The 25,470-nt window shown below is 37.2% G+C and overlaps 2 protein-coding genes across 5 annotated transcripts; one reads left to right on the forward strand and one right to left on the reverse strand.

Annotated features, from left to right (window-relative positions):
• Window positions 1-6,649: 6,649 nt before the first annotated feature.
• Window positions 6,650-9,205, forward strand: LOC110920798 (protein NLP6). 4 transcript variants are annotated; one of them, XM_022164999.2, is made up of 5 exons: window positions 6,650-6,848; window positions 6,927-7,408; window positions 7,590-7,637; window positions 7,784-8,582; window positions 8,711-9,205. In XM_022164999.2, the coding sequence occupies exons 1-5, from the start codon at window positions 6,731-6,733 to the stop codon at window positions 9,154-9,156; spliced, it is 1,893 nt and encodes a 630-aa protein (XP_022020691.1). In that variant the 5' UTR covers window positions 6,650-6,730; the 3' UTR covers window positions 9,157-9,205. The 4 variants fall into 4 exon arrangements, with proteins under 4 accessions (XP_022020691.1, XP_035839179.1, XP_035839177.1 ...); XM_035983286.1 differs by having other exon boundaries at window positions 8,042-8,582; XM_035983284.1 differs by lacking the exon at window positions 7,590-7,637.
• Window positions 9,206-19,597: 10,392 nt separating this feature from the next.
• LOC110895005 lies at window positions 19,598-20,041 on the reverse strand. The gene has a single exon (XM_022142264.1). It carries the CDS (start codon window positions 20,039-20,041, stop codon window positions 19,598-19,600), a length of 444 nt encoding a protein of 147 aa, XP_021997956.1.
• Between the last annotated feature and the right edge of the window lie 5,429 nt (window positions 20,042-25,470).

Consider the following 25,470-nt stretch of genomic DNA (forward strand, 5'->3'; position numbering starts at 1 on the left):
AAATTGTGGAGCATAGAAAAAAGGCAAATATTTTTTTCTAGAGATGTAAAATTCTATGAAACTTTTTTTCCTCTCAAAGATAATAAACTATTTAATGAAAAATCTTCAATAAATGATCCTTTTCTAAACTCTTTAAATTTTTTTGATGATGTTGAGACAAGTCAGACAAATGTGCCTAATGGTGAAATACCCGATGATGAGGTGAGGGATCCTAGTGAGGTAGTTGGCACTGTTCAGCAACCTAGTGCTCAGTCTCAAACCCCTGATGGCATGGCTGTATCACAGCAGCCTCATGGAGTATATGAAAGTACGAGTGGGGCAGACAGTGCTCAAACTACCAATGACAATATAAACTCACCTGAGGGAAATAATGATCCTAGTATTCCTGTTAGAAGGTCTACTAGGAACTCATCTCTACCAAGGAAACTAGATGATTTTATTATAGATGGAAAAGTTAAGTATGGAATGGAAAAAGTTATAAACTACTCAAAACTATCACTTGAAAATAAGTGTTTTGCTTCTAATCTAAATAAATCGATTGAACCAAAAAAAATTTATGAAGCCAAAGATGACTCTAACTGGTTGAATGCCATGAATGAAGAGATGGAGGCCTTAAATAGAAACAACACATGGACCCTTGTTGACCTTCCAAAGGGTAGAAAGCCAATAGGTTGTAAATGGGTTTACAAAATTAAATATAAATCCACAGGAGAGATTGAAAGGTTTAAAGCTAGATTAGTTGCAAAAGGCTATAGTCAAAGGGAAGGGATTGACTTTGATGAAACGTTCTCGCCTGTTGTTAAAATGGTAACCGTTCGTTGTGTTATTAGTCTAGCGGTTGAAAATGATTTGCCTTTATTTCAACTTGACATTAACAATGCCTTTCTTTATGGAAATTTAAATGAAGATGTTTACATGTGTTTACCAGAAGGTTTTTTTTTCAGAAAATGAAACTAAGGTTTGTAAACTAAAAAAATCCATGTATGGCTTAAAACAAGCCCCTAGAATGTGGAATGAAAAGTTGGTTGATGTCTTATTAGAGTTTGGTGTTGTTCAAAGCAAATGTGATCATTCTTTATTTGTTAAATTTGAAAATTCCGTGTTTATTGCTCTGCTTGTCTATGTGGATGATATTGTGGTCACATGAAATAATCTAGATGAAATAAATAAAGTGAAACAATTGTTAAAAACCAAATGTTTAATCAAAGATCTTGGATTATTAAAATATTTTCTTAGAATTGAAGTTGTTAAAACTGAACATGGAATATGTTTGTCTCAAAGAAAATACTGCATGGATCTCTTAGCTGAATTTGGTCTTAGTGGATGTAAGCCTGTAAGTACACCCATTGAATAAAATTATGTTGTTATGAATTTCTGTAAAAAGGATGAATCTGTTGTGAGTAATATTACCGGTTTTCAAAAACTAATTGGGAAATTGATTTACTTATCTGATACTCGTCCTGATATATCCTATGTTGTGCAATTTCTGAGTCAATTTATGCACAAGCCTACAAATTCTCATTTACAAATTGCTTTGAGGCAATTAAGATATCTAAAAGGTGCCCCAGGTAAGGGAATCCTAATAAGCAAAGGTACGTCTTTTAACATCCGTGCTTATGCTGATTCAGACTGGGGGAAATGTCTGGATTCTAGGAAATCAGTCACAGGGTATTGCATTTTCTTGGGTAATAGTCTTGTTTCTTGGAAAAGCAAGAAGCAGGGGACTGTATCAAGGTCCTCTGCCGAAGCTGAGTACAGAGCTATGTGTGCCGCCACATGTAAAGTTTTATGGTTAATCAACATTTTAAAGGAATTACATGTTAATATGACCTTACCAATTGGTCTCTTTTGTGATAATAATGCTGCTATATCTATAGCAGCAAACCCTGTCTTTCATGATCGAACCAAACATTTCGAGATAGATCTTTTCTTCCTTCGGGAAAAAATCTCAACTGGGATAATCAAAACTGTTCCAACTAAGTCTGATAAACAACCTGCTGATACTCTTACAAAAGGTTTGCTTATTCACCAACACAATGTGTTAACAAATAAACTAAATATGCATGATGTGTTTGGATCATCAAATTGAGGGGGGGGGGGGTGTTAAAATATGGGCCAATTTTATAATCCAAAAAACCTTGTTTCTAATATTTTTTTGCTCTGTATTTTCAGGTTGGGCCTGTGTTCTAGCCCTGCTCAGCCCAATCCCTTTATTTGCTGGTCCTGTCCTTTATTTCTGGCTACTGAAGAAGGGTGCTGCCCTAGTTCGTTGATTTCGGTCCCTGTACGCGTATTTCCTGATTTGGTGTTCATCAGCCCTGTTTTCTCGTTAATTACCCGCTGTGATTGGTGTTTTCCTTTTTTCCTCCTCTTCTTGTGGGTTATATAAGGTGGAGGTTTTCTTCTATATCAGACATACAAAAAAGAAAAGAACAAGCATTCAACAATAGTAATCTCTTTCCGTCTTGTTTCTTTGTAATCGAACCGACTGGTTCGTCTTGTTCCTATCTGTTTTATCAATTCTATATACCATTTGGACAATGTGCTTATAGCAGTAAGAAAGGGGAAGTGGTCATGTAACTAACAATCACCAAATGGGCTCCACTCATGTTTGGCTTAACGCATTAGAAGTAGAGGTTACAATTTCAACTCATTTTCTTGTGTTTCTTTGGCATAACTAAAGGTGTACAAAACCTTGTTTGGGCCCAAACCGGTCCCTTATTATTTTTTCTTTTACCATGGGCTCAAACAGGTCCTTTAATTACTACATTAGGCTCAAACCAGATTGACCCAAACCGGTCCCCAACCCTCTCGAACCGATTTGGATAAGGTTCAAAACCGGTTTGGCCCAGAAAAACCGGTTGGATTAAGTTAAAAACCTGTACCAAACTTCCGTGTTAGGGCCAGCCCAAATCGGTAGGGATGACAATGGGTCGGGTTTGGGACGGGTTTAGGTAATCCCAAACCCAAACCCGGTTAGATAAGCCTGTCCCAAACCCGTCCCAAAACCCGTCAGGTTTCTAGCGGGTAAATACCCATCGGGTATCGGGTATACCCGCGGGTTTCGGGTAAACCCGTTAATTTAAAAAGATTACTTGTTGGGTATACTCATCTCAAAACCCATTGGGTATCTATCGGGTAACTACTAACTGGTTACATTTTGTATTGTCATTATAAAATTATATATCAAATAACTATAATGTATACGAAGTAGAATACCTATATGTGTAAAAAATGGATGTATCATATATATACATATTTAATAATATAAAAGAAATTATATCGGGTATATAATCGGGTAAATGGGTACAGTTTATCGGGTAAGTGGCTCGGGTAAACGGGTATATCACTAAATCCCAAACCCGTCCCATACCCGCGAAAAAAATAAAAACTATTCCCAAACCCGTCCCAAACCCAATTAACCGACCCCAAACCCGTCCCAAATGTGTCGGGTTTCGGGTTTACCCAACGGGTTCGGGTTTGATTGCCATCCCTACAAATCGGTTTGGCACAAACCGTTTTGGGGTTTGGGGCTACCGAATCAGGCTCTTAAGTAGTTCATCAGGCCCAAACTATAACTGGCCTTAAAGATCAAAGTGACATTACCGACTGGGTTGAGGTTATTGTTGTGATTGGAACAAAGCCCACAAAGGCGATCACCACCACTAGTTACCGTCCGCTTCAAACATGGCCGTCTTCGAAAATCACAAAAATAATTTTGGCCCTGTGTGAGATTAAATATTTGGGCCCTATTCATTAATCCATTATGTTTGTTTATTGATTTGGGCTAAGTCAATAATCCATTACGCACTAAAAAACTTGGGCTTTAACGTTTTTGGTTCATAAATCCATGCCCTTTAAGTTTTTTTAAACATATCTTATTACCACACAAAAGGATATATTAAAGGCAGCCATTGCTGCATTGCACACAATTATATTGTTTTTTAGAGGACTTCAAAATGAAGTTGCACAAAAGTCTTTCTGTTCTCTCACATGTAGATTCAAAAACAATTACAGAAAGTGCCCATAAATACCAAGTAGATAGCATTGAGAAAAAAATCAATTAGAGAATAAAAACTGGAACTTTTATAAGAAGTATTAAACTATTGAACTCAACTAAAAACTTCTCATGCAACCAAAATTCTGTTAAGAATATTTGTATCATAAACATAAAAATCAGAAACATGTTCCCTTAGCTGAGTGAGTGAAGCTAATAATTGAATCCACATACAGATCTGCACCATATCTTTAAAAAGCATAGCAATTCAATTAGAATATGTTCACAAGACAAAAAAGTAACCATTTGAAAAGCAAATCGAAAACCATATATTGACGTAGATAAACAAATTCAAATGAACCTAACAGAAATCAACAATTGACAAAAGCTCGTGACACAATGTAGGGCAGGAGAAAAATGTAAGGCAGGAGAAAAAAAAAAGAAATATAGAAACAGTGTGGCACATTGCAGCATCAGAGAGAAAGAGTACTAAAATTACTAAAAAACTGCTAATAGCCAGACTCGAACCTAAGACCAATATGTTAAAAGGCAACCCTGCTACCACAGGCCTGCAGCCATTGCTTCTGTACAGTTATAGTGTTTTAATTATATGTATAATATATAAAAAATATAAATTTTTTCGGGCCTTGTTTTGATTTGGGCCCAGAGCGGTCGCCCACCTGGCACTTGCTCTGGGCCGACCCTGGCTTCAAATGCCGCAATCACCACCACTGGTTACTATCACCACATTCTAATTCCTTTAATAATTTTATTAATTAATGATGATTACTTTTTAATTCACTTAATTAAAAGTTCTATTTCTTTAAAGAGTAAAATGTTAAAATGGTCCCTGAGTTTAGACTACTTTTACCATTTCAGTCCAAAAATAAAATTTATTGCATCTGAGTCCCTAAGGTTTCATTCTTGTTGCTATTTTCATCCAATAGGTAAACTGGCTTAGATTTTTCTGTTAACTTCTCTTCTTTTTGTCGGGAGTAAACTGTCAAAATGGTCCATGAGGTTTGGTCATTTTTGTCGCTTTAGTCCAAAACTAAAACCTTTTGAATCTAGGTCCATGTGGTTTAAATTTTGTTGCCATTTTCATCCAAAGGCAAAATTTGGTCAGAATTTTCAGTGAAATCCATTTTTTTTTTTGTCTTTTTTGTCTTTTTACTCATTTTAATGAAGGGCAAAATTGTCAGATCTTTTTACTTGGTTATAATAAAACGTTAAAAGACCATTTTGCCCTTCATTAAAAGGGAGGAAAAAACAAAAAAAAAACTAGATGTTAACTGAAAAATCTGACTAGATTTTGATTTTGGATGAAAATGGCAACAAAATTGAAACCACAGGGACTCATATTTAAAAGGTTTAAGTTTTGTACTAAAGTGACAAAAGTGACCAAACCTCAGGGACCATTTTTGCAGTTTACTAGTTTGTCGGTTTCATCATTTAAATTGAAGGGTATAATCGGCATTTTATGTCATAATATATTTTAATTAAATGGTTATTGGATTTAATCACCCCCAACTTTTGGCTATTGGCCGTTGCCATCCTCAACTATCACTTTGATGTCCGTCACCCCAAACATAACACTTAGTGTTCTGTCACCACGTCGTTAACTGATCACTAACTTTTGATGTTGTTTTTATACTTTTGGGGGTGTCATAGAGATCTTTGGACACCCCCAAAAGTATAGTAACAAGCTCAAAAGTTAGTGATCAGTTAACGACATGGTGCCAGAACAAAGTAAGTGTTAAGTTGGGGGTGGTGAGCGTCAAAGTGATAATTGGGGGTGGCAGCGGCTAATAGCCAATAGTTAGGGGTGATAAAATCCAATAACCCTTAATTAAATGAGGAAAACGAAATAAAAGAGGGGAAGTTAACAGAAAATTCTAACCCAATTTGCCAATTAAATAAATTCTAATCCAATTTGCTAATTAAATAAATTCTAACCCAATTTACCAATTAAAATAAAATGAAAACAATGAAATCTCAGGAACCATTTTGACATTTTACTTTTTTTAGAAGTATTTTAGTGAATAACCCAGAACCTTATATAACGTGACCCGAAAACACCGTCATCGTGCTTACAACGTTACATGATTAAAAACGAACTCATTTTTATTATAAGGTTTAAAATTCCAAGTTCCAAGGCCCGAAGTTCAAAGTCTATGGATTGGGATTAAGGACATGAGCTGTGAAGACGCATGGAAAGTCGGTTAAAATCATGTTAAAAGTGGAACTAAATATATTTTCCTTTCCTCAATTTTAATATAATAATCATCATTTTTCTTAATGCACAATAACTAACTAAAGAAACAAAAGTGCAGTATAGCATACACAACAGAGAATGGAATAATTATTAGAGAGAAAGTCGTTCTAAATACTGTTTATCATCACAAACTCACAAACTATTCTAGATTATACATAACCGTTAAATTGTTTTTTCATATATTGTTAATCATTTTCGTTGGTAATATTTGTCCTATTTAAACAAAATTTTATACTAATAATTAGTAACTATAGAGAAAGGAATATATCATGCAATGTGAAGGATGGGATTAAAATCAAATAATTTCTATTCTATGGTAAAAAGGACTCAGATTGGTTAAGACTTAAGAGTGGTAAACAAACATCATAAAGTCAGGAGATAAGATTTTGTAGAGTGGCAGCTACAGGCTGTGGTATTCATTTGCTCAAGTGAGTCAAGAAAGTCAACTAAATTAAGATATGAACAGAGAGCTCTCTGGTTTCCTTGAAGCCTTTCCTAACCATCTTCATTACATACCACCCGAATCTGATGGTCCATGGGCTTTTTGGAGCCAACATGAAAATAATTCATCTTCAGGTGAGTCGCTGGCTCTGTCTTTCTTTTAATTGTTATATATTCCATCATATATATGTATAACCACTGTAAGTTACACAGCTGATCTTATGATTACTGGGATTCACCAGAAGATAATATCTGCATTTTCAAAGTTTGTACTTTATCCCGGATTCTTAGCTCAGTTTTGGGCACCTACAACCGTAGGCGGCAGATGGGTACTTTCAACTTCAACTGATCAACCATTTGCAGTCAGTCATCTTTTCAAAGAATTTGCCATGTATAGGCTACATTCTGCCAAGTATAAATATAATATCGATGTGAATAAGCTTGACACTGAACCGGACCACATGATCATTCGTGGTGGACCCGCCACTGCTTTCCTGACACGTTTGCCATATATATATCAACTCGAATGGATTCCTACAGAGGATTGTTACAATAGATTGAATTCATCTATTATGCTTCCTATTTGTTTCCCTTCTCAAAGTCGAAGCTCGTGTATTGGTGTTCTTGAGTTTACTTTGGACCTTTGGTCTTATGATTTGGGATTTTTGGTTTTAGATATGATCAAAGCACTAAAGGTATGTGTTTGAGATTCTACTGGTTTTATAGAACCATTCCAAATTCTAATACTTCAACTTTGATCATCTCATTGCTAAATAAAGTAGCGTATTGCTGATCCGACGTTCTCCAATTTATCTTGATTAATCACATTTTTTTCCAGTGCTAAACACATTTAATCTGGTTTTCTACTCTTTGCAGAAAGCTGATGTGAATGTGTGTAATGCACAAAAACTTATACCATACAAGGTAAAGGTTTCCTAATTAAAAAAAAAAGGATATGTATAGTATATGACCATTTTTGCTTCAAGCAAATTGTTACTAGTTGGAGCATCATATAAAAACTGTGTTATAAAAACTGTTAGAAATTTGATTTTGTAAATATTTTACAACAGACAATAAATGGTCTCAAACCTGCTAAGGATGAGATTGAAGAGGCACTAAAGGTCGTTTGTGTATCGCATAAGTTAGCTCTAGCTCATGTTTGGATCGCTTATGAGGATATAAATGATGTACTCTTTTCATCTTCTTTGGAGGACACTCGAACAAAGCGATTGTTAGCGCTCAAATTGACTGGTTATCTTTATGCTGTAACAGAAACAGCATCTGATGATTTTGACAAGTATTATAATTTATGTGACGTAATTCCTCAGGGAACCTTCCCTACAGGGAGACTTGCTCTGAAGACACTTCAAGATTATGAATCACGCTATATATCTACGCTTCGTTCTGATAGGTTAGTAGATTGGAAAGAAGACAATCCTCAAAGTAGTGCTTTTGCTATATGCTTAAGGAGTAATGACACTGGCGATTTAGATTATGCGTTTGAATTCATATGGATCGAACGTTCATACACCGCTATCTTGTTGGAGGCCCTACTCTTAACACTAAAAAGATATTTACCAAGTTTCAAGTTTGCTTCCGGTGAAGAACTTGGTGACGAATTACATGTTATTAATGTTGAGACTTCTATCGATAGTGAAGAAACTAATGAAACTGAAAAGTTCAAGGTTTTTCAAGGAAAGAGATCATCACCACCACTTAAAGTAGTAGAAGAAGGACAAAAATCAATGGTTGTGGATTACATAGCACCTTCAGAAGTGAAATGCAAGACAACTGAAATCGTATTACCTCGGGAAGACATTGAAAAACAATTTGGAAAAACCATGAAAGAAGCCACAAAAAACCTTACCGGTAATTAATGATAATCTTTTATTTTAATCTCACAACTAGTTTAAGTATTCTGATAACCAATGATTATTTTACTACACTTTCACATATAACACATTTAACAACTATTCTTTCTTGATATTGTGCTATAGTTTCTGAATCTACATTGAAACGCAAGTTAAAAAAACTTGGCATCCGAGAGTGGCTAGGACCAAACTTTGTCAAGAAATCAAAGGCAAATGATTCGTCCATTATTCAATTCAATCTAAATGAAGAAGATAATGAAGCAATCCAGGAGCCATCAACCGTCAACATAAACAAAAATACCATAACCATAAAAGCAGAGTATGCGAATGACATGATCAAATTTCGTCTACCTAACTTGCAAGCAACCTTTGTTACTATTCAGAAAGAGATCAGCATGAGGTTCAAGTTAAATCTTGGGACATATAAGCTCAAGTATCGTGATGAAGTTGGAGACTGGATACTATTAACATCTGATGAAGACATGAGCTATTGTATCGAGAGTTCGAGAAAATTAGATTCAAATGAAGTTCGACTGCTTGTGCTTCCATCTATACAACCAATATTGTACTAGTGGTTCCTGTCGAATCTCTTCTTAATGAATGTATTTGTTTTTTTTTAAATATTGTCAAGATGATAAATGTAATGTCCCATGTTCCGAGAAAGGGGACACAATTCAGTGTAAATCATGTTATTACAGCATGATTTTAAAGTTCAAGAACACCACGATGCATATTGAAGCCCGGGGTGAAAGAAAGACGGTGTTCAACCAATTCCCAAACACCTGATTATATCAGGACACATGTTGGGCGGCACTACGTAACCGTCAGCCAGTGGGGATCCCAAGGACGTCTCCTAGACCGTCGCCGCCCCTCAACACCACATAGCGTGATTATAGCAGCAATCCGACGATTATGTTGTGGATGTGGATTGTGTTGTCTTGTCTTACGTGGACAATGACGGTTATACAAGCACTGATTTACTTTGGATGAAACAGAAATGTAAAGTCTGGCTTCTTGGTCAAGATTTTCAGCAGAGGCGTTAATTTCAAGCACCTAATGGACATTGTATACAAGCTATTCTTCCGAGGCGCTCTAATCTTCGATCCAAATCTTCCTTTGCCATGTTCTTCCATTAAATGGAAGTTTAAAATTGTGTTAACAAAAGCTAAAGTGTGAGAAAAACAAAGATGAAACCAATATACAACCAACACTTTATACCATTTAAGTATATCTTATGCAACAAAGAAAAGGGGAAAATTCCTCTCTTGAATTTGGTCATGTTTCTATTCCAGATATCTACAACTCAACCATGTCCTAGAAACCCTAACCTTAACATTGCAACACTTATAATTAATCTGAACTCTCACACAAGCTCTCAAAATTAGTCCACGAATCACGAACCAAAAGCCTAATCGTTACACCTGAACAACTCAATACATTCTTGTAAATCTTCATCACAAGCTATTAGAACCCATTCATCCATCAAGATACTTTACATCGAATGTACGCACATCCCACTTCGGCCTCTTTTCAACTTCTTTCATTGTCACTATAACTGAGTTTGTAGCCAGCCGAACCCAGATTATATCTTCTTTATAACCTGCCTTTATCGTTATTCTTATCACTCTGTCCTAGCTGTGAAAGGTATTAGAAGGATTATAAGTTAGATATAATAATTCATAATATTAGGATAATATGTGACATTATTAGTATTATAATTAGATATCATAAGTATAGGCGGTTATCAAATCCGCCGTCATGTATATATGTATTCATGTTACAACTCTGATGATTACTAATTCGAATACAAACATCAACATTCAATATACTCTAAACCCTAATCTGCATATCTGTTTCAATAAAGTGGTATCAGAGCCACATCGATCTAGAACTCGAAAAATCAAAACTCTCGAAATTCATCAGTTTATCCAAACAAAATGACAACAACGAATGGAGGAATTCAAACTCAAATCCCAAAATTATTGGGACAAAATTACTATCACTGGCATATACAGATAAGGGTGTTGTTGGAATCTCAAGATCTATGGACGATTATAGAAGAAGGATATAGAGAACCCGCTGCCGGAGCATCAGAAAGTGATCGGAATAATCACAAAGAAACGGTTAAGAAGGACAAGAAGGCTCTGCACATTATGTTTCAAGCGGTCAATGAAACAGTATTTGAACGAATTACAACAAGCAAAACGTCAAAGGAAGCATGGGATATTCTTCACAAGGCTTACAGAGGGGAACATAGAGTCAAAACGGTAAAACTCCAAACTTTAAGATATAAATTCGATGCATTACGAATGAAAGACAGTGAAACAATAGAAGAATATGTTAATAGAACAACGGTGATAGTTAATCAATTACGTTTAAACAAAGAAAATATCACCGAACAACGAATCATTGAGAAAATTCTTCGTAGTTTAACACGAAAATATGAATCGGTGGTAGTAGCAATAGAAGAATCCAAAGATCTGTCTACTATAACCACTGAAGAATTACTCGGAATATTACAATCTCATGAATTGAGCCTCAAACAATATTATGATGTTCCAATGGAACAAGCATTTCAAGTACAGAATGCCAATCAAGATCGTTCAAGAACTTTCGGATCAGATTACATCGGTAGAGGAAGAAGTATGGGAAGAGGAAGAACTAATGGACAAATTTGTTGCTATAATTGCCAAAAACTAGGGCATACAACACGTTTTTGTCAGAAGAAGGATGAGAGTGATAAGAACAATAGTGTTCTATTACATGAAGATGAAACCGATGAGGGAAATGATGAAACACTATTTATGATTTTCAATATGGAAGAAGTTACAAAAGAGGATTGCTGGTATTTAGATAGTGGATGTAGCAATCACATGACCGGAAATAAGAGACTGTTTACTACCCTAAATGAGTTTGAAAGAAGAGAAGTAAGGACCGGTGATAATAAGAGACTCGAAGTCCTGGGTAGTGGTGATGTAACAATCAAAGTGAGAGGTGTAGAGAAGAAGGTACCCAACGTTTTCTACGTAGAAGATCTAAAACATAATCTGTTGAGTGTAGGACAACTCGTGCAAAAGGGATATGAAGTAAACTTTCATAATCATGCATGTGTTATCAAAGATCCGACAGGCATGCCTATAGGAACTGTCAAGATGACCGGAAACAAGATGTTCCCTCTAAATCTGAATTATGATGTAACTCCATGAGTGTGTAATGTAATGACTCAAGATCCATCGGTTTTATGGCACAGACGTTATGGCCATATTAACTTCGAAACACTGCATAACATGGGAACGAAAGAGGTTGTGAAAGGATTGCCCAAAATAAACTCCAAGTCTCAGCAAAGCGTCTGTGAAGGCTGTTTATTTGGAAAACATGTCAGAAAACCTTTTTCGAAACAAACCACGTGGCGTGCAAGTAAGCCCTTGCAACTCGTGCACTCAGACATATGTGGTCCCATGAGAACGATCTCAATTGGAGGATGTAGATACTTCATCACCTTCATAGATGATTTTTCAAGGAAAACATGGGTTTATTTCTTAAAATTGAAGCATGCCTTAGTCTACTTCAAGACATTCAAAAGCTTGGTAGAAAATCTAGCAGATCTTAAAATAAAAGGATTACGTACAGACAGAGGAGGAGAATATTGCAGCCATGAATTTCAAAATTTCCTCAAAGATAATGGGATTCATCATCAACTCACAACGAGTTATACTCCCCAACAGAACGGGGTTGCCGAACGAAAAAACAAGACACTTATGGAACTTAGCAGAAGTATGTTAAAGATGAAACGGATCTCTCACTCTTACTGGACAGAAGCAGTGGCATGTGCCATATATCTTTTGAACCGAGCCACAACTAAAGGAATACAACATGTGACTCCTCAAGAAGCATGGAGCGGAAGAAAACCCGACGTATCACATCTGAGGATATTTGGAAGTGTAGCATATGCACACATACCAAAACAACATTGGGGCAAGTTAGACGACAAGACAGAGAAGACCATCATGATAGGTTACACTGAACATAGTAAGGCATACAAGCTTTATAACCCAATAACTAATAAAATCATTATTAGTCGAGATGTCTACTTCGATGAGAGTCAAGACTAGGAAGGATCTGAAAGAACTGAAAGAAACTCAAGCATTCAACTGAACTATCCATACGATGAAATACTTAGAAAGGATACAACTGGTGCAGACGACATATCCACTGCTGAAGAGAATGATCAAGACGGAAATCAACCAACTACTGTAGGACTGAATGATCAAGACGGAGAACAAGTCGGTGACGGTGAAACTGGAATTCAGAGTAACAATCAAGGAGAGGAAGACTCATCACCGTCCACATCAGAAAATGAAGTTTTGAAGACTAGAAACATTTCAGAGATATATGAAGAAACTCAGCAGATCACAAAAGAACAAGTAAACGAGTTATATAATGCTCAATTCGTGACAGAAGATGCAGCAAATTTTGTTTTGTATGCTGATGCAGATCCAACATCATACGGAGAGGCACATAAAGATAACAAATCGAAGGACGCAATGGATAGGGAAATGGAATCAATACAAAGAAATGAAACCTGGGAACTAGTGGATCCTCCGAACAATCAAAGACCTATAGGTGTAAAATGGATCTTTAAAACGAAATATGATGAACATGGAAATGTGAGCAAGTACAAAACACGATTAGTAGCAAAGGGTTATAATAAAAAATATGGCGTTGATTACCTGGATGTTTTTGCACCGGTGATTAGATTTGACACTGTTAGATTGATATTAGCTTTAGCCGCACGTAACAAATGGTACTTACATCAAATGGATGTAAAGACGGCATTCTTGAATGGTAATTTGAATGAGCAAGTTTACACTGAACAACCTGAGGGATACATAAAACCAAGAGAAGAACGAAAGGCGTGTCATCTCAAGAAGGCTCTATATGGTTTAAAACAAGCCCCAAGGGCATGGTATAGCAGAATAGATGAATTTTTTAGATCAAACGGCTTCAAGAAATGCGTTATGAACACACTTTTTCATAAAGAACACGAAAGGTTCAAAGATAGTGGTATGTCTTTATGTAGATGATCTTATCATAGCAAGTGATTCTTTAGATATGATAAATCAGCTCAAGACATCGATGAAACATGAATTCGAAATGACAGATTTGGGAACATTACATTACTTCCTAGGTATGGAAGTTAAAGATGAAGATGGAAACATTCTGGTGTCACAACAAAGATATGCAAAGGGTTTACTCAAAAGATTTAAGATGGAAAATTGCAACACAATCTCAACTCCCATGGAGTATGGTCAACGACTAACTAAGGATGATCCAGAAGAAGAAGTGAACCAAAATATGTATAGAAGTCTTGTGGGCAGCCTGATGTATCTGACAAATACTCACCTAGACATCATTTTTGCAGTTAGTAAAGTCAGCCGATTCATGGAAAGGCCAAGGAGAAGTCATTGGGAAGCCGGGAAAAGAATCTTGAGGTACATAAAAGGAACGATAAATCATGGAATAGTTTACTCCAAAGGCAGTAAAGAAAAATTAGCAGGCTTTAGTGACAGCGACTATGCCGGAAATATTGATGATAGTAAAAGTACGTCTACTTATGTTTTTAACTTGGGGTCCGGAGCAATCGCAATCAAAGTACGTCTACTTAGCATGGCAATCAAAGAAACAAAAGGTGGTTGCATTATCATCAACCGAAGCGGAATATATAGCTCTATCAATGACTGGATGTCAAGCACTTTGGTTGAAGGGAATACTAAATGAACTTCACATTAATATGGATTGTCCTCCAACTATCTACTGTGACAACAAATCAACAATATGCTTGGCCAAAGATCCAGTCTATCATGGGAAAAGTAAACACATTAGAGTCAAGTATCATTTTATCTGAGATCTCATAAAGCATGATGATGTGGAGGTTAGCTTATGTTCAACAAAGGAACAAATCGCAGATATTCTCACCAAGGCATTACAGCCGAAAGACTTCAAATGGATCAAAGAGCTCCTACATGTTAATCCAATCTAGCTTACGAGAGGGAATATTAGAAGGATTATAAGCTAGATATAATAATTCATAATATTAGGATAATATGTGACATTATTAGTATTATAATTAGATATCATAAGTATAGGCGGTTATCAAATCCGCTGTCATGTATATATGTATTCATGTAACAACTCTGATGATTACCAATTCGAATACGAACATCAACATTGAATATACTCTAAACCCTAATCTGCATATCTGTTTCAATAAAAGGTTGTTCTATTGGAGTAACTTTTTGTATCTTTTCAAGAGGCTTGGTTACTAGACAAAGATTTGTTAAATCATGTGAGCTTCCAGCATCCTCAGTTAACATCCTTCTAAAGGGTAGTACTCAGTTTCTTCATCTGGAAAAGCATCAGATAAGGGATATGACTTCAAATGGTTAACTTTATATTATTCCGACTCATTTTTAATTAGGAGAAACAACTCAATTTTTATTTAATAAGAATTTAGTTTTGTAGAAAGGGCTACCGCCTACGTGGTTAAGAACTGAGAGAATTTGGACTAACTCTGTTGGTTTCTCTGCTGCCAACTTTTTGGACATGGAGGGTCAAATGATTTGGACCCTGGTAACCATGATGGTGAGTTAGTAAATCATTTGGAGTTGTAGGCCAAGATGTGGTGTCAACACCAAGAGGGAATTAGGTGGTATTAGAATAAAGCTAAATCATAGCAATTGATTTGTATCACGCTTCTAACCTCCTCTCATGGTCTTCTAAGCGTCAAGCTACTTTATCACGCTCTAGTGCCGAGGCGGAGTACCGGGGCGTCGCTAATGTGGTGTCCGAAGTTTGTTGGCTACGCAACTTATTACTAGAACTCCATCACCCTCTTCAACGTGCAACCTTAGTTTATTGTGATAACGTTAGTGCCATTTACCTATCCGGTAATCCGGTTCAACATCAACGCACAAAACACGTTGAAATGGATATCTACTTTGTCCGAGAAAAGGTCGCCAAGGGTGAAGTCCGTGTTCTACATGTACCATCACGATACCAAATAGCCGACATCTTTACCAAAGGATTGCCAAAGGTTCTATTCGATGATTTTCGCACCAGTCTCAACATCTGTGATCCTCCCATTTCGAGTGCGGGGGAATATTAGAATAAAGCTAAATCATAGCAATTGATTTGTATCTCATTATTGTAAATAATTAACTAGAGCTTAATTAGAGGAAGACCATTAACTAGAGGAGACATTCTAGGAAGACCATTGACTTGTAAATGATTATATATATATCTTGTAAATAATTGAATGAATCAGACAAGAAATTACAAAGTCTAACAGGTGGGTTGCCCGAAGAAGAAATACCGAATGTTCCTTCGCCATCATTTATCATTTACCGACTCAATCTCTCGTGTTAGCTTTGTAAGTAAATCAGTGGTTAACTCACCACCATGTTGTCAGCATATTAGTTTAATGAGTAAATTACAAGTTTTGTCCTTTATGTTTGTATCAAATTGCAGGCGGTATCCTTTGCCTTTAAATTTGACGAGTTTTGTCCTTAACGTTTCAAAATCCTGCACGTTATTTCCTTTAGCCCTAACTCAGTCAGATTTTTTTTGTTAAATATGGTCATTTACCTTGCACATAAGAGCATTCTTGTCACTTCACATTTCCTACAGATTAATCTGACTGAGTTAGAGTTAAAGGAAATAACGTGCAGGATTTGAAAACGTTAAAGACAAAACTCGTCAAATTTAAAGGCAAAAGATATCGCCTGCAATTTGGTACAAACATAAAGGACAAAACTTGTAATTTACTCTAGTTTTACTGTAGTTGGGCAAAGTGCAAAATCATTGATGATAATGATAATAATAATAATAATAATAATAATAATAATAATAATAATAATAATAATAATAATAATAATAATAATAATAATAATAATAATAATAATAATAATAATAATAATAATAGTACCTACTTAGTAGTGGTGGTGGTGGTAAACCTTGACTTTTAAGGTCAAACTTACATCTTGCTACAGATTAATCATCCATGTTCTTCTAAAATACACTTACTCCATTCCTATAACAAGAGTTAGCCACATTTCCTGGTCAAATTTGTTAATCCTTAATATTCATATTCAATTGACCTCTTTTAACTAACTTAGCACCAATATTAATACATTCTGAGATCGAAATTACTCTTTCTAGCATGCAAATGTAAAATGGACACATCATGCATCAATAAGATATGAATAATGAATTTTTCAATGGAGATCTAGAAGAAGAGGTGTATATGGATATACGATTATAGAAGTCGCTCTACATGGTAAAAGAGTCACCTATAGCATGGTTCGGGAAGCTAATCAAGTAGTAAAGCAATATATGATTGTTCTTAATGTCAAACTGATCATACCACCATGTTCATAAAGAGTAACTCTACTTTCACACCTTCTAGTAACTATAGGAACCGTTCGCGTAAATAAATAAAATAAACAAATTTTTATTACAGATTACAAAACAAAGAAATAAAGAAAGCAAAATCACAGTACAATTACAACTGAAATAAAATAAAATACAAAAACATAGATGAAGAAGAAGGCTGAGGCACGTGTTCAACACGCTTCCCTTAAAACAAATTCCGAGTCTCCCAAGAGTACTCATTTTGTTTCCCAGGGTACAACAGCCAGAGCAGAACTACTGCCGGAGTTCGCCTACAACCCGAAGGTTACCTTGAGAGCAGCAAGAAAAAGATCAGAAAACTCTAGAGAGAAAGTAGAGTAGCTGTTGTGTAGCTGGTATCCGTTCGTCTTTCTGCAGTGGGTATGGAGTTGTATTTATACAGCTCCTAAGTCGAAACAGCCAAAACGGAATTAAAGAGAGGTTTAAATTGCATTAAACGTCTTCAATGCAATTTAATACGTCATTTAATTCACAGTCAAAGACCATTAACTCGTCAGTTTCGAAACTGAACTGTAACTGCCCAGTTATTCAATGCTGGAAGCCTCTGTGTGTGCGCGCGCGCAAGTATTACTGGTGCGCGCACGCCCAGGTCTTCACGCTCATGCGCGGTGCGTCCTCTTGGCTCACTACCATACGCGCATGCGCCACACTTGCTCAGGTCCACGCGCGCGTGCCCCACGTCACCTGTGAGCCTCTACGATCACGCCACACAGTCGCACCGTTTTGGCTCACTCTGGTGCGCCGCGCACGTCTCATCAGGGCCCATGCACCATGCGCAACCGCGCGCCTTCGTACCACATGTACCCGCGCGCGGACTGCCACATGACGCGCGTCGAACCCGCACGCTACTTGGTCCTTGCAGCCCCTATGATCAACCACGCGCACGTGGTCAAAAATACAAAGGCGACTCTCAAGCGGCTCGCGGCGATTCGAAGTGCAAAGTGCGCCATCAAAGCGCCACATTGCGCCTCATCGTCAACGCCACGCGAGCGCGCGCGCAAGCCTGTGGGAGTGCGAGTGCGAGTGCGAGTTAGGGTGCTCCGCACCCTTCGCGAGGACACTAGTGTGTGCTTCCATGAAACAATAAGGATGGAGAGTTCCACCTTAAATACCCATTTAAGTTCCATATCTCCTCCGATGTGGGACAAGGTGCGACTTTCCCTTTAGTTTCAGCATTGAATGTTCCAAACACCCAACTTTGAGCATCGATATTTCATTCATCTTAGATCCGTTTTGGACGTGGTGTAGTTCGTTGCGAGGCTCTTGCAACATAGAACACAAACCCATAAATAAATATATAAAACCCGCTCATTTTATTATATTTATTTCTAGTCCAAAATAGGAAAAAATCATTTTCCTATATTTGTGAAAAATGCTATTTTCACCTATTTTTCCAACAATAACTAATCTCTTCACGGACGGTTAGTAATGTATATCTCAAAAACATTACGGATACAAAGTTTACTTTTTTTTAATGATTTTATGAATCAATAATGTGACAAACGGCAAAATTCCGGTAATTCCGTACAACTTGAACAACTATTTCGACTATTATTTTCGCATATTTGACTTAATTTTAACTAATTAAAGTCTTGAGAGTCTAGGAATTACAAAAATCATAGTGAATTATGATAACAAATCTGTTGCGATTAGAAACAATATCCTAGACTAACAATAGGAACACGAATAAACGATACTTGTCAGTACTAGTGGCGATACTTGTCAGTACTAGTCGCGATACAGTCTGACACAATGAAAACAAGACATACACTTATGTCTACACAAATATTCTATAAAAAAACATTGTCCAAAAATAATATGTGCCTTATTATTTACAAAATTCCAATTAAAAACCAAATTGTCCAAGTCCGTAGAAAAATACAGCAATCCTGCGGAAATATACAACATTCCACAAAACAAAACAGTAACAGTCCGAAAACCCAAAAATAAATATTGTTTAACATAAATAATATAATGGGTATTAAAAACGACACAAAATCCGCAATCAAATCTTATCGCGTTAAGCTGCACGGCTAGTTCAGTAAACTGCCAGTCATCAAAGCCGGTACCGGAACCGTGTCAAAAATAATAAAATTTTTAGTCCAAAAAGTTGGATTAATTATTTGTATAATAAAACAAGTGCAAAAATATTTTTTTTATGTATTTATCCAAATAAAACACGGTGTCAGTATTTTACCCGGTATAGGACCCAAACCAACTTTTTCACCCGAATTACAAACTAAAAATTTTGAGGAACTAGATTTACCTAGTATCACACTACTTTAAAATATTAGATCTTAAAACCTTGTAAATATTTTTATAAAAAATGTCAAAGTTCTAAAAATGCTTAAAGATTATAAATTAAACAAGATTTTAATAAAAAAAATAAAGCAAAAATCCCCCCTTTTTGCTTACTTTCGTTCATGTAGGACCCCCCTCTAATCCCATTCATCTCAAATGGTGCGTTTTTTTTGAAAGGTAATATTTCATTCACAATAACGACGACCCAAGTCGGGCCGACGAAACAAACAAACTACAAACAAATTACATATTTACAAAAGAGTACCAGTCCTTCCAAACTATCCCTTTATATTTCGATCTTTTAGAAAACCATAAGAAACTTAAAGCCTTTATTTTACTTAAAATAGCTTCTATCTTGAACGGGACATTCAAAAACTTGAGCTTATTCCTGGCACGCCACAGACTCCAACATGAAACGATAATAATACCTTGAACCGCCTCCTTCTTTTTCTCCAATACATCCAAACCGGAATAAATATTGAGCAGATATTGGAGAGAAAACGCGAAAATTTGTGGAATCTTACACCACAAACTGACTCCATTCCATACCGTAGACGCAATATAACAAGCGATGAACAAGTGGTCCGCAGACTCTGCTTCAGAACTGCATAGCGGACATGACGGATCATTTATAGCAATATTGTGGAACATCAGAGCCTCAGCCGTAGGAATCTTATTCAATTCCATCCTCTAAACATGGATATTAACTTTGGAAGGAAGCCATTTACTCCATTTCACTACATGCCTACTATTCGCAGCGGTATCCATCTTCAGCAGCCTTTTAACGCTTTTCACCGAAAAACATCCATCCGTTTCAGCAGTCCACTTCCAAACATCCTTACCAGTTGTGATCTGAATACCTGAAATCGCGCCTAACAACCAATTAAAACTGTTGTCCAGGCCTTCCACTGAAAGATCCGAATTCCAGCTCCAATTAAACGAGATTTCGCCCTGAAACACTTTAATTATGTCAGCAACATAACATCTCTTATCAGATTCAAATCTAAAGAGATCCGGGAAAACAGTTTTAAGAGGTTCGTTCATCAACCAGCAGTCGAGCCAGAAAGCTGTGTCTTCACCATTACCAACGTTTCCTTTCAAATAATTTCTAATAGGATGAGTAGCCACCTTGGTGTTGATAAAATTCTTTGCTATGTTATTCCAAACTCCGGATAGAGATTTTTTAAAAGAAATGCATTCCCATCCCTTCCTATTAAAGTTAATCGATCCTATGACTTTTTTTCCAAAGGTTAATGCCTTCCGATTTGAATCTCCATCCTCATTTAGATAAAAGAGCCGTATTCACCAATTCAAGCTTATTTAAACCCAAACCACCATCTTTTATATGACGAGTTACCGTATCCCATGCAAACCAATGCATCTTTTTTTCTTCCGATGACCCTCCCCACAAAAATCTTTTTATCATCGATTCCAAATCTAAGATAATCTTCTTAGGAGCTTTATATAGAGAAAAGTAATACGTGGGAAGGCTCTCCAATACGGACTTAATTAGGGCCACCCTTCCCCCAATAGAGAGAAGATGCGACTTCCATTTAGACAACCGCGCCCAGAAGATCTCTAACACCGGTTGCCAATTAAAAATCCGATTCATATTAGCTCCGACTTTAAGACCAAGATATTTGAAAGGAAAACTATCCGGCTTACATCCAATCACATTAGCCATATCCCCAGTTTCTTCCAGTCCAACCCCAATACCATAAATATTTGACTTATCAAGATTAATTTTAAGACCTGAGCAGATATGGAAAACACGCAAAATTATCACTATGTTAGATAATTCAGCTCTAGACCATTCTCCCATGTCACACCCCTATCTCCACGTGTATCACCGGTGGGCCCGGTGGGGGTTACCGTGACGTAGTTGGCAACAATATAGTCAAACCACAATGAATGCACAGCGGAAGCATAAAGATAATCATATTCCAACCATTGTTTGTAATATCAAATGTATTACGAATAGTCGAAAGGTATCCACAGGGGATCAAAAATATTAAAAGTATTGTTCAACAGACAAAAGGCATCGTAAGCTTGCGAGACTCTTTAAGATGCTAAGGAGCTATAGCCAGCCGATTACGTTTAGTACCTGAATTTAATCTTTTTGGGAAAATACATCAGTTTACACTGGTAAATACATTCAACCAACACTTTTGAAAAATGTTTAATAAAATTGATTTGGATGCACAAGGCATAAACTCTTTTATAACTTGGGAGAATTATTTAAATATATAATTTTGTGAACGAATTACATGTTACTTGTGCGTTCAGTAGCCCGGATCTTGTCCGGGTTAAAGATCAATAGACACACCACAATATAGAGTTATACACTGACAGGTGTACGCCCACACCCCGTGCTCAGGTCGTGGCCATCTCATAAGATGATGCCAACGATATCCGGGACATGGTCATTAACCCCCCAAAGGCTTTAAGTAAACAAGACTGTTTAAACGAGCCGATCAAATTATTCAACTACCCACTCAACGATGGAGATTTGATGCTCGATCAAGCGGTACGCTATGTACCGTAACCCAAGCCCGTATAACGGAAAATAAGTTAAAAGTATTTACCTTTGCAAGTATAATTCCTTAATTCGAAATAAATTGCAGATAGTTTTTACTGGTCTCCTATTCTGGAATGGTGGTTTAAAAATAACCTATTAGAATCCTAACGGGTCTTTAATTTAGCCGTAGCTTAGACCGGTCAGTTTCAAAGGATAGTTACGGTTTAATCGCGTGAAAGGCGAAAACCGTGAATGGAATGTGATTGTGACCCAACAAGTTTGAAGACTTGTTTTATATGGGTATAATAATCACACTCTGGAAATTTGGGGTCAAAACAATATGGTTTGACCCGTTTCGGCTAACTTATGTAAACTAGTTACATAAGTCGTACCGTGCGCGCAAAAGGCGTAACGGGTAACCGTAAGAGTCTTACACAGGTTTCCTAAGTCAATATGCTTTAAAGAGGTTGTGTTATCAGTAGGATACCTTCCATGATGCCCGTAACGAGTTTAAATCCATTTTATGCCCCGTAGGGGTTTTTTGGTCGTTTTAAAGATTTATAAAGAGGTTTCTGAGTTCTACAGGAAATCTGAGTTTCCCGAACAGTTTATAAAGTCCAAAATACTTTATTTATTATTTAAAATTAGTAGCAACTGGAATCGGGTCAAAAGACCTTGTAGAACTCAAGTTATGGCCGAAAAAGGTATATTCGGTATTTACCGAACAGTTGCCATAACCGTAGGTTATGAGCAGGTTAAAAATAATTAAAAATCTTTAAAAGTTCCAAAATATTATTTTACATCAGCGTGTCAAAGGTTTGGTGTCGAAATCTTGGGTTAGGTAGGCGTTACGCTAATTGCGCCATTTAATTACTAAAGTTTCCGTAATTTGTGCTATTTAGCATAACTCCTATTCTAGACCTCGGATTGACGTGAAATTTTAGGGACATGCTTAGAAATCAGTAACTAAGGTTATGGTTCTCTCACATGTCCAAAATTCTCGTTTTAATTTAGAAAGGGCGTTACGGTCAACTTTTAGGCATTTAACGGAAATGTGTAAAAGACTCGGACAAACGACGAACCGGTCACAGAGGGTTATACCATCATGTAACCTGGTCCTAAGAGAGTCCTAAGGCATAACTAAATCATACTTTAACGGGTCAGAACTAAAGTCAATGCACAAGTCAAAGCTTTTGCGACTTTCGGCTCCGAACCGGGTCAAAACGGTAAATGGTCGGATCAAACAAGCTTAGACTTGTTAATATACTTATTATCATGTTTTATAGGTGTTTAAACAGGTTACATATCAACTACATTACTGATTATGCAAGAAACCGCAAAATGGCACTTCTGTTGACTTTTTCTAAGCACGTTTGACTCGACATTCGGACTAGTTAGAGTGGGAATCAGAGGGAGCCCTTTTAGGGGTTTAAAGCCCACATGATTACCAACATATAACTATCTTTGATTCGACAAACCACTGGACCATTTGTGATTTATCGCAAAGTCAATCGTTAATTACGACGGATTGACTTTTAAGCTAAACTAAGCATAAACTAAGCCACAAAAGGGTAGACACACTTACAGAAGCTTGGTGCACGACTAAGGATGTTAGAAGAGTGCTTGAGAGCTCCAGAGATGATCAAGAGAGCAGGTTTTGAGGTGTGTTTCACTTATGCACAATGCCTTGCCTTTTATAGTGAAAAATGGGGCTTAGGATCATTACACATCAACCTACAAGGCATCATGGATGTTCAGAAGGTGGCCCTGGGTGCTAGGGGGCATGTAGAGGGCGCCCATGCTTCATTAATTGCTCAAATGATCGTTCACAAGCTCAAACAGCAAGTCTGTCCAAGAATTCTGCATCTGGGAGTCCCACGAGGCCCGCATGAGAGATCATGCAACTTGTACGCGGGCCGCCTGAATCTTCATGTCAGGAAACGGATTAACAGGTGGCTCGCGGCCCGCATAAACTTGCTTGTTGCCTTCACGCGGCCCGCCTGAGGGCTGGTTTCAAAGATTTTCAAATCTTTTGTAATGATTAACCTGACCTTTCGGTTTCGAATGGGTAACTTTGCGATTTGGCCCTCGATTATTTACCGATAAGGGCCTCGAGGCTTTTACCCGCGTTGTTAAGCCCCCCGGTTAGTTTAATTACTATCCGAAAAGCCTTAACTTTTATGATTGACGCTTTTAACCCCTCGCCTACGAATTTGATCATAACTTTCTCGTTTTAAAACGGTACTTCGCGGAATTTATATAGTATATTCTAGTGAGCGTATTTTACTGTTACAAAGCCTCGGGTTCGTCGAAGGGTCACTCAGAGGTATAAATTAAACATGTTGACACAATTAACCCCTGTAGCTCGTAATCCCTAACTTTCTCCCGCGTTTCGCTCCGTACTATCCATGATTTATTCGTAATGAGGTACGAGCATCATTTCGGGTTACTATACAGTATATTTACCCTTCGTTGCCATTTATAACCCTCGAATTTACATACCTTCAAGGTTTGTCAACTTTAGTCCTTTATTTAGTATTTAATACCACGTGTAAACTCATGACACGTGTCAACACATTATTGGACACAAAATTTCGAGGTGTTACATCCTCACCCCCTTAAAATAAATCTCGACCCGAGATTTACTGAAATAAATAAGGGTATTTCTATTTCATCGTGGATTCAACCTCCCACGTGAATTCGGGACCTCTACGGGCATCCCACTTGACCTTTACTATAGGCACATGCTTCCTTCGAAGCTTCTTTACCTGTCGATCTTCAATCGACAAAGGTTTTTCCACAAATTTTAAGCTTTCATCTATATGCACATCCGTATGTGGTATCACCAATGCTTCATCAGCGAAGCACTTCTTTAGATTGCAGATGTGGAACACATTGTGAATTCCGCTGAGCTCCTCCGGTAAGTTTAACTTGTAGGCAACCGATCCGACACGTTCGATAACCTCGAAAGGTCCTATGTATCTCGGGCTTAGTTTGCCTTTCTTACCGAAACGCATCACCCCATTCCAGGGTGATACTTTAAGTAACACTTTATCACCTACTTCGAAGTGAAAATCTTTACGCTTCGGATCTGCGTAACTTTTCTGCCTATCTCGGGCAGGTTTGAGACGGTCTCGGATCTGGACAATCTTGTCCGTCGTTTCGAAGACTATCTCCGGTCCTGATAATTGGACATCTCCAACTTCCGCCCAACAAACAGGCGATCTACACTTTCTACCGTATAATGCCTCAAAAGGCGCAGCCTTAATGCTGGTATGGTAGCTATTGTTGTAGGAGAATTCGATTAGTGGTAGGTTCTTATCCCAATTACCACCCAAATCGGTCGCACATGCACGTAGCATGTCTTCCAATGTTTGAATAGTACGCTTACTCTGACCGTCTGTCTGAGGATGGTAAGCCATACTAAAATTCAAACGGGTGCCCAAAGATTGCTGGAAACTTTTCCAAAAATGCGACGTGTATCTAGTATCTCTGTCAGGGATAATAGACACAGGTATGCCATGCAAGGCTACAATCTTATCAACGTATAACTGGGCTAACATGTCAGAGCTATAAGTCTCCTTGATGGGTAAGAAAT

The sequence above is a fragment of the Helianthus annuus genome, chromosome 2, assembly GCF_002127325.2.
Source record: "Helianthus annuus cultivar XRQ/B chromosome 2, HanXRQr2.0-SUNRISE, whole genome shotgun sequence".
NCBI lineage: Eukaryota > Viridiplantae > Streptophyta > Magnoliopsida > Asterales > Asteraceae > Helianthus > Helianthus annuus.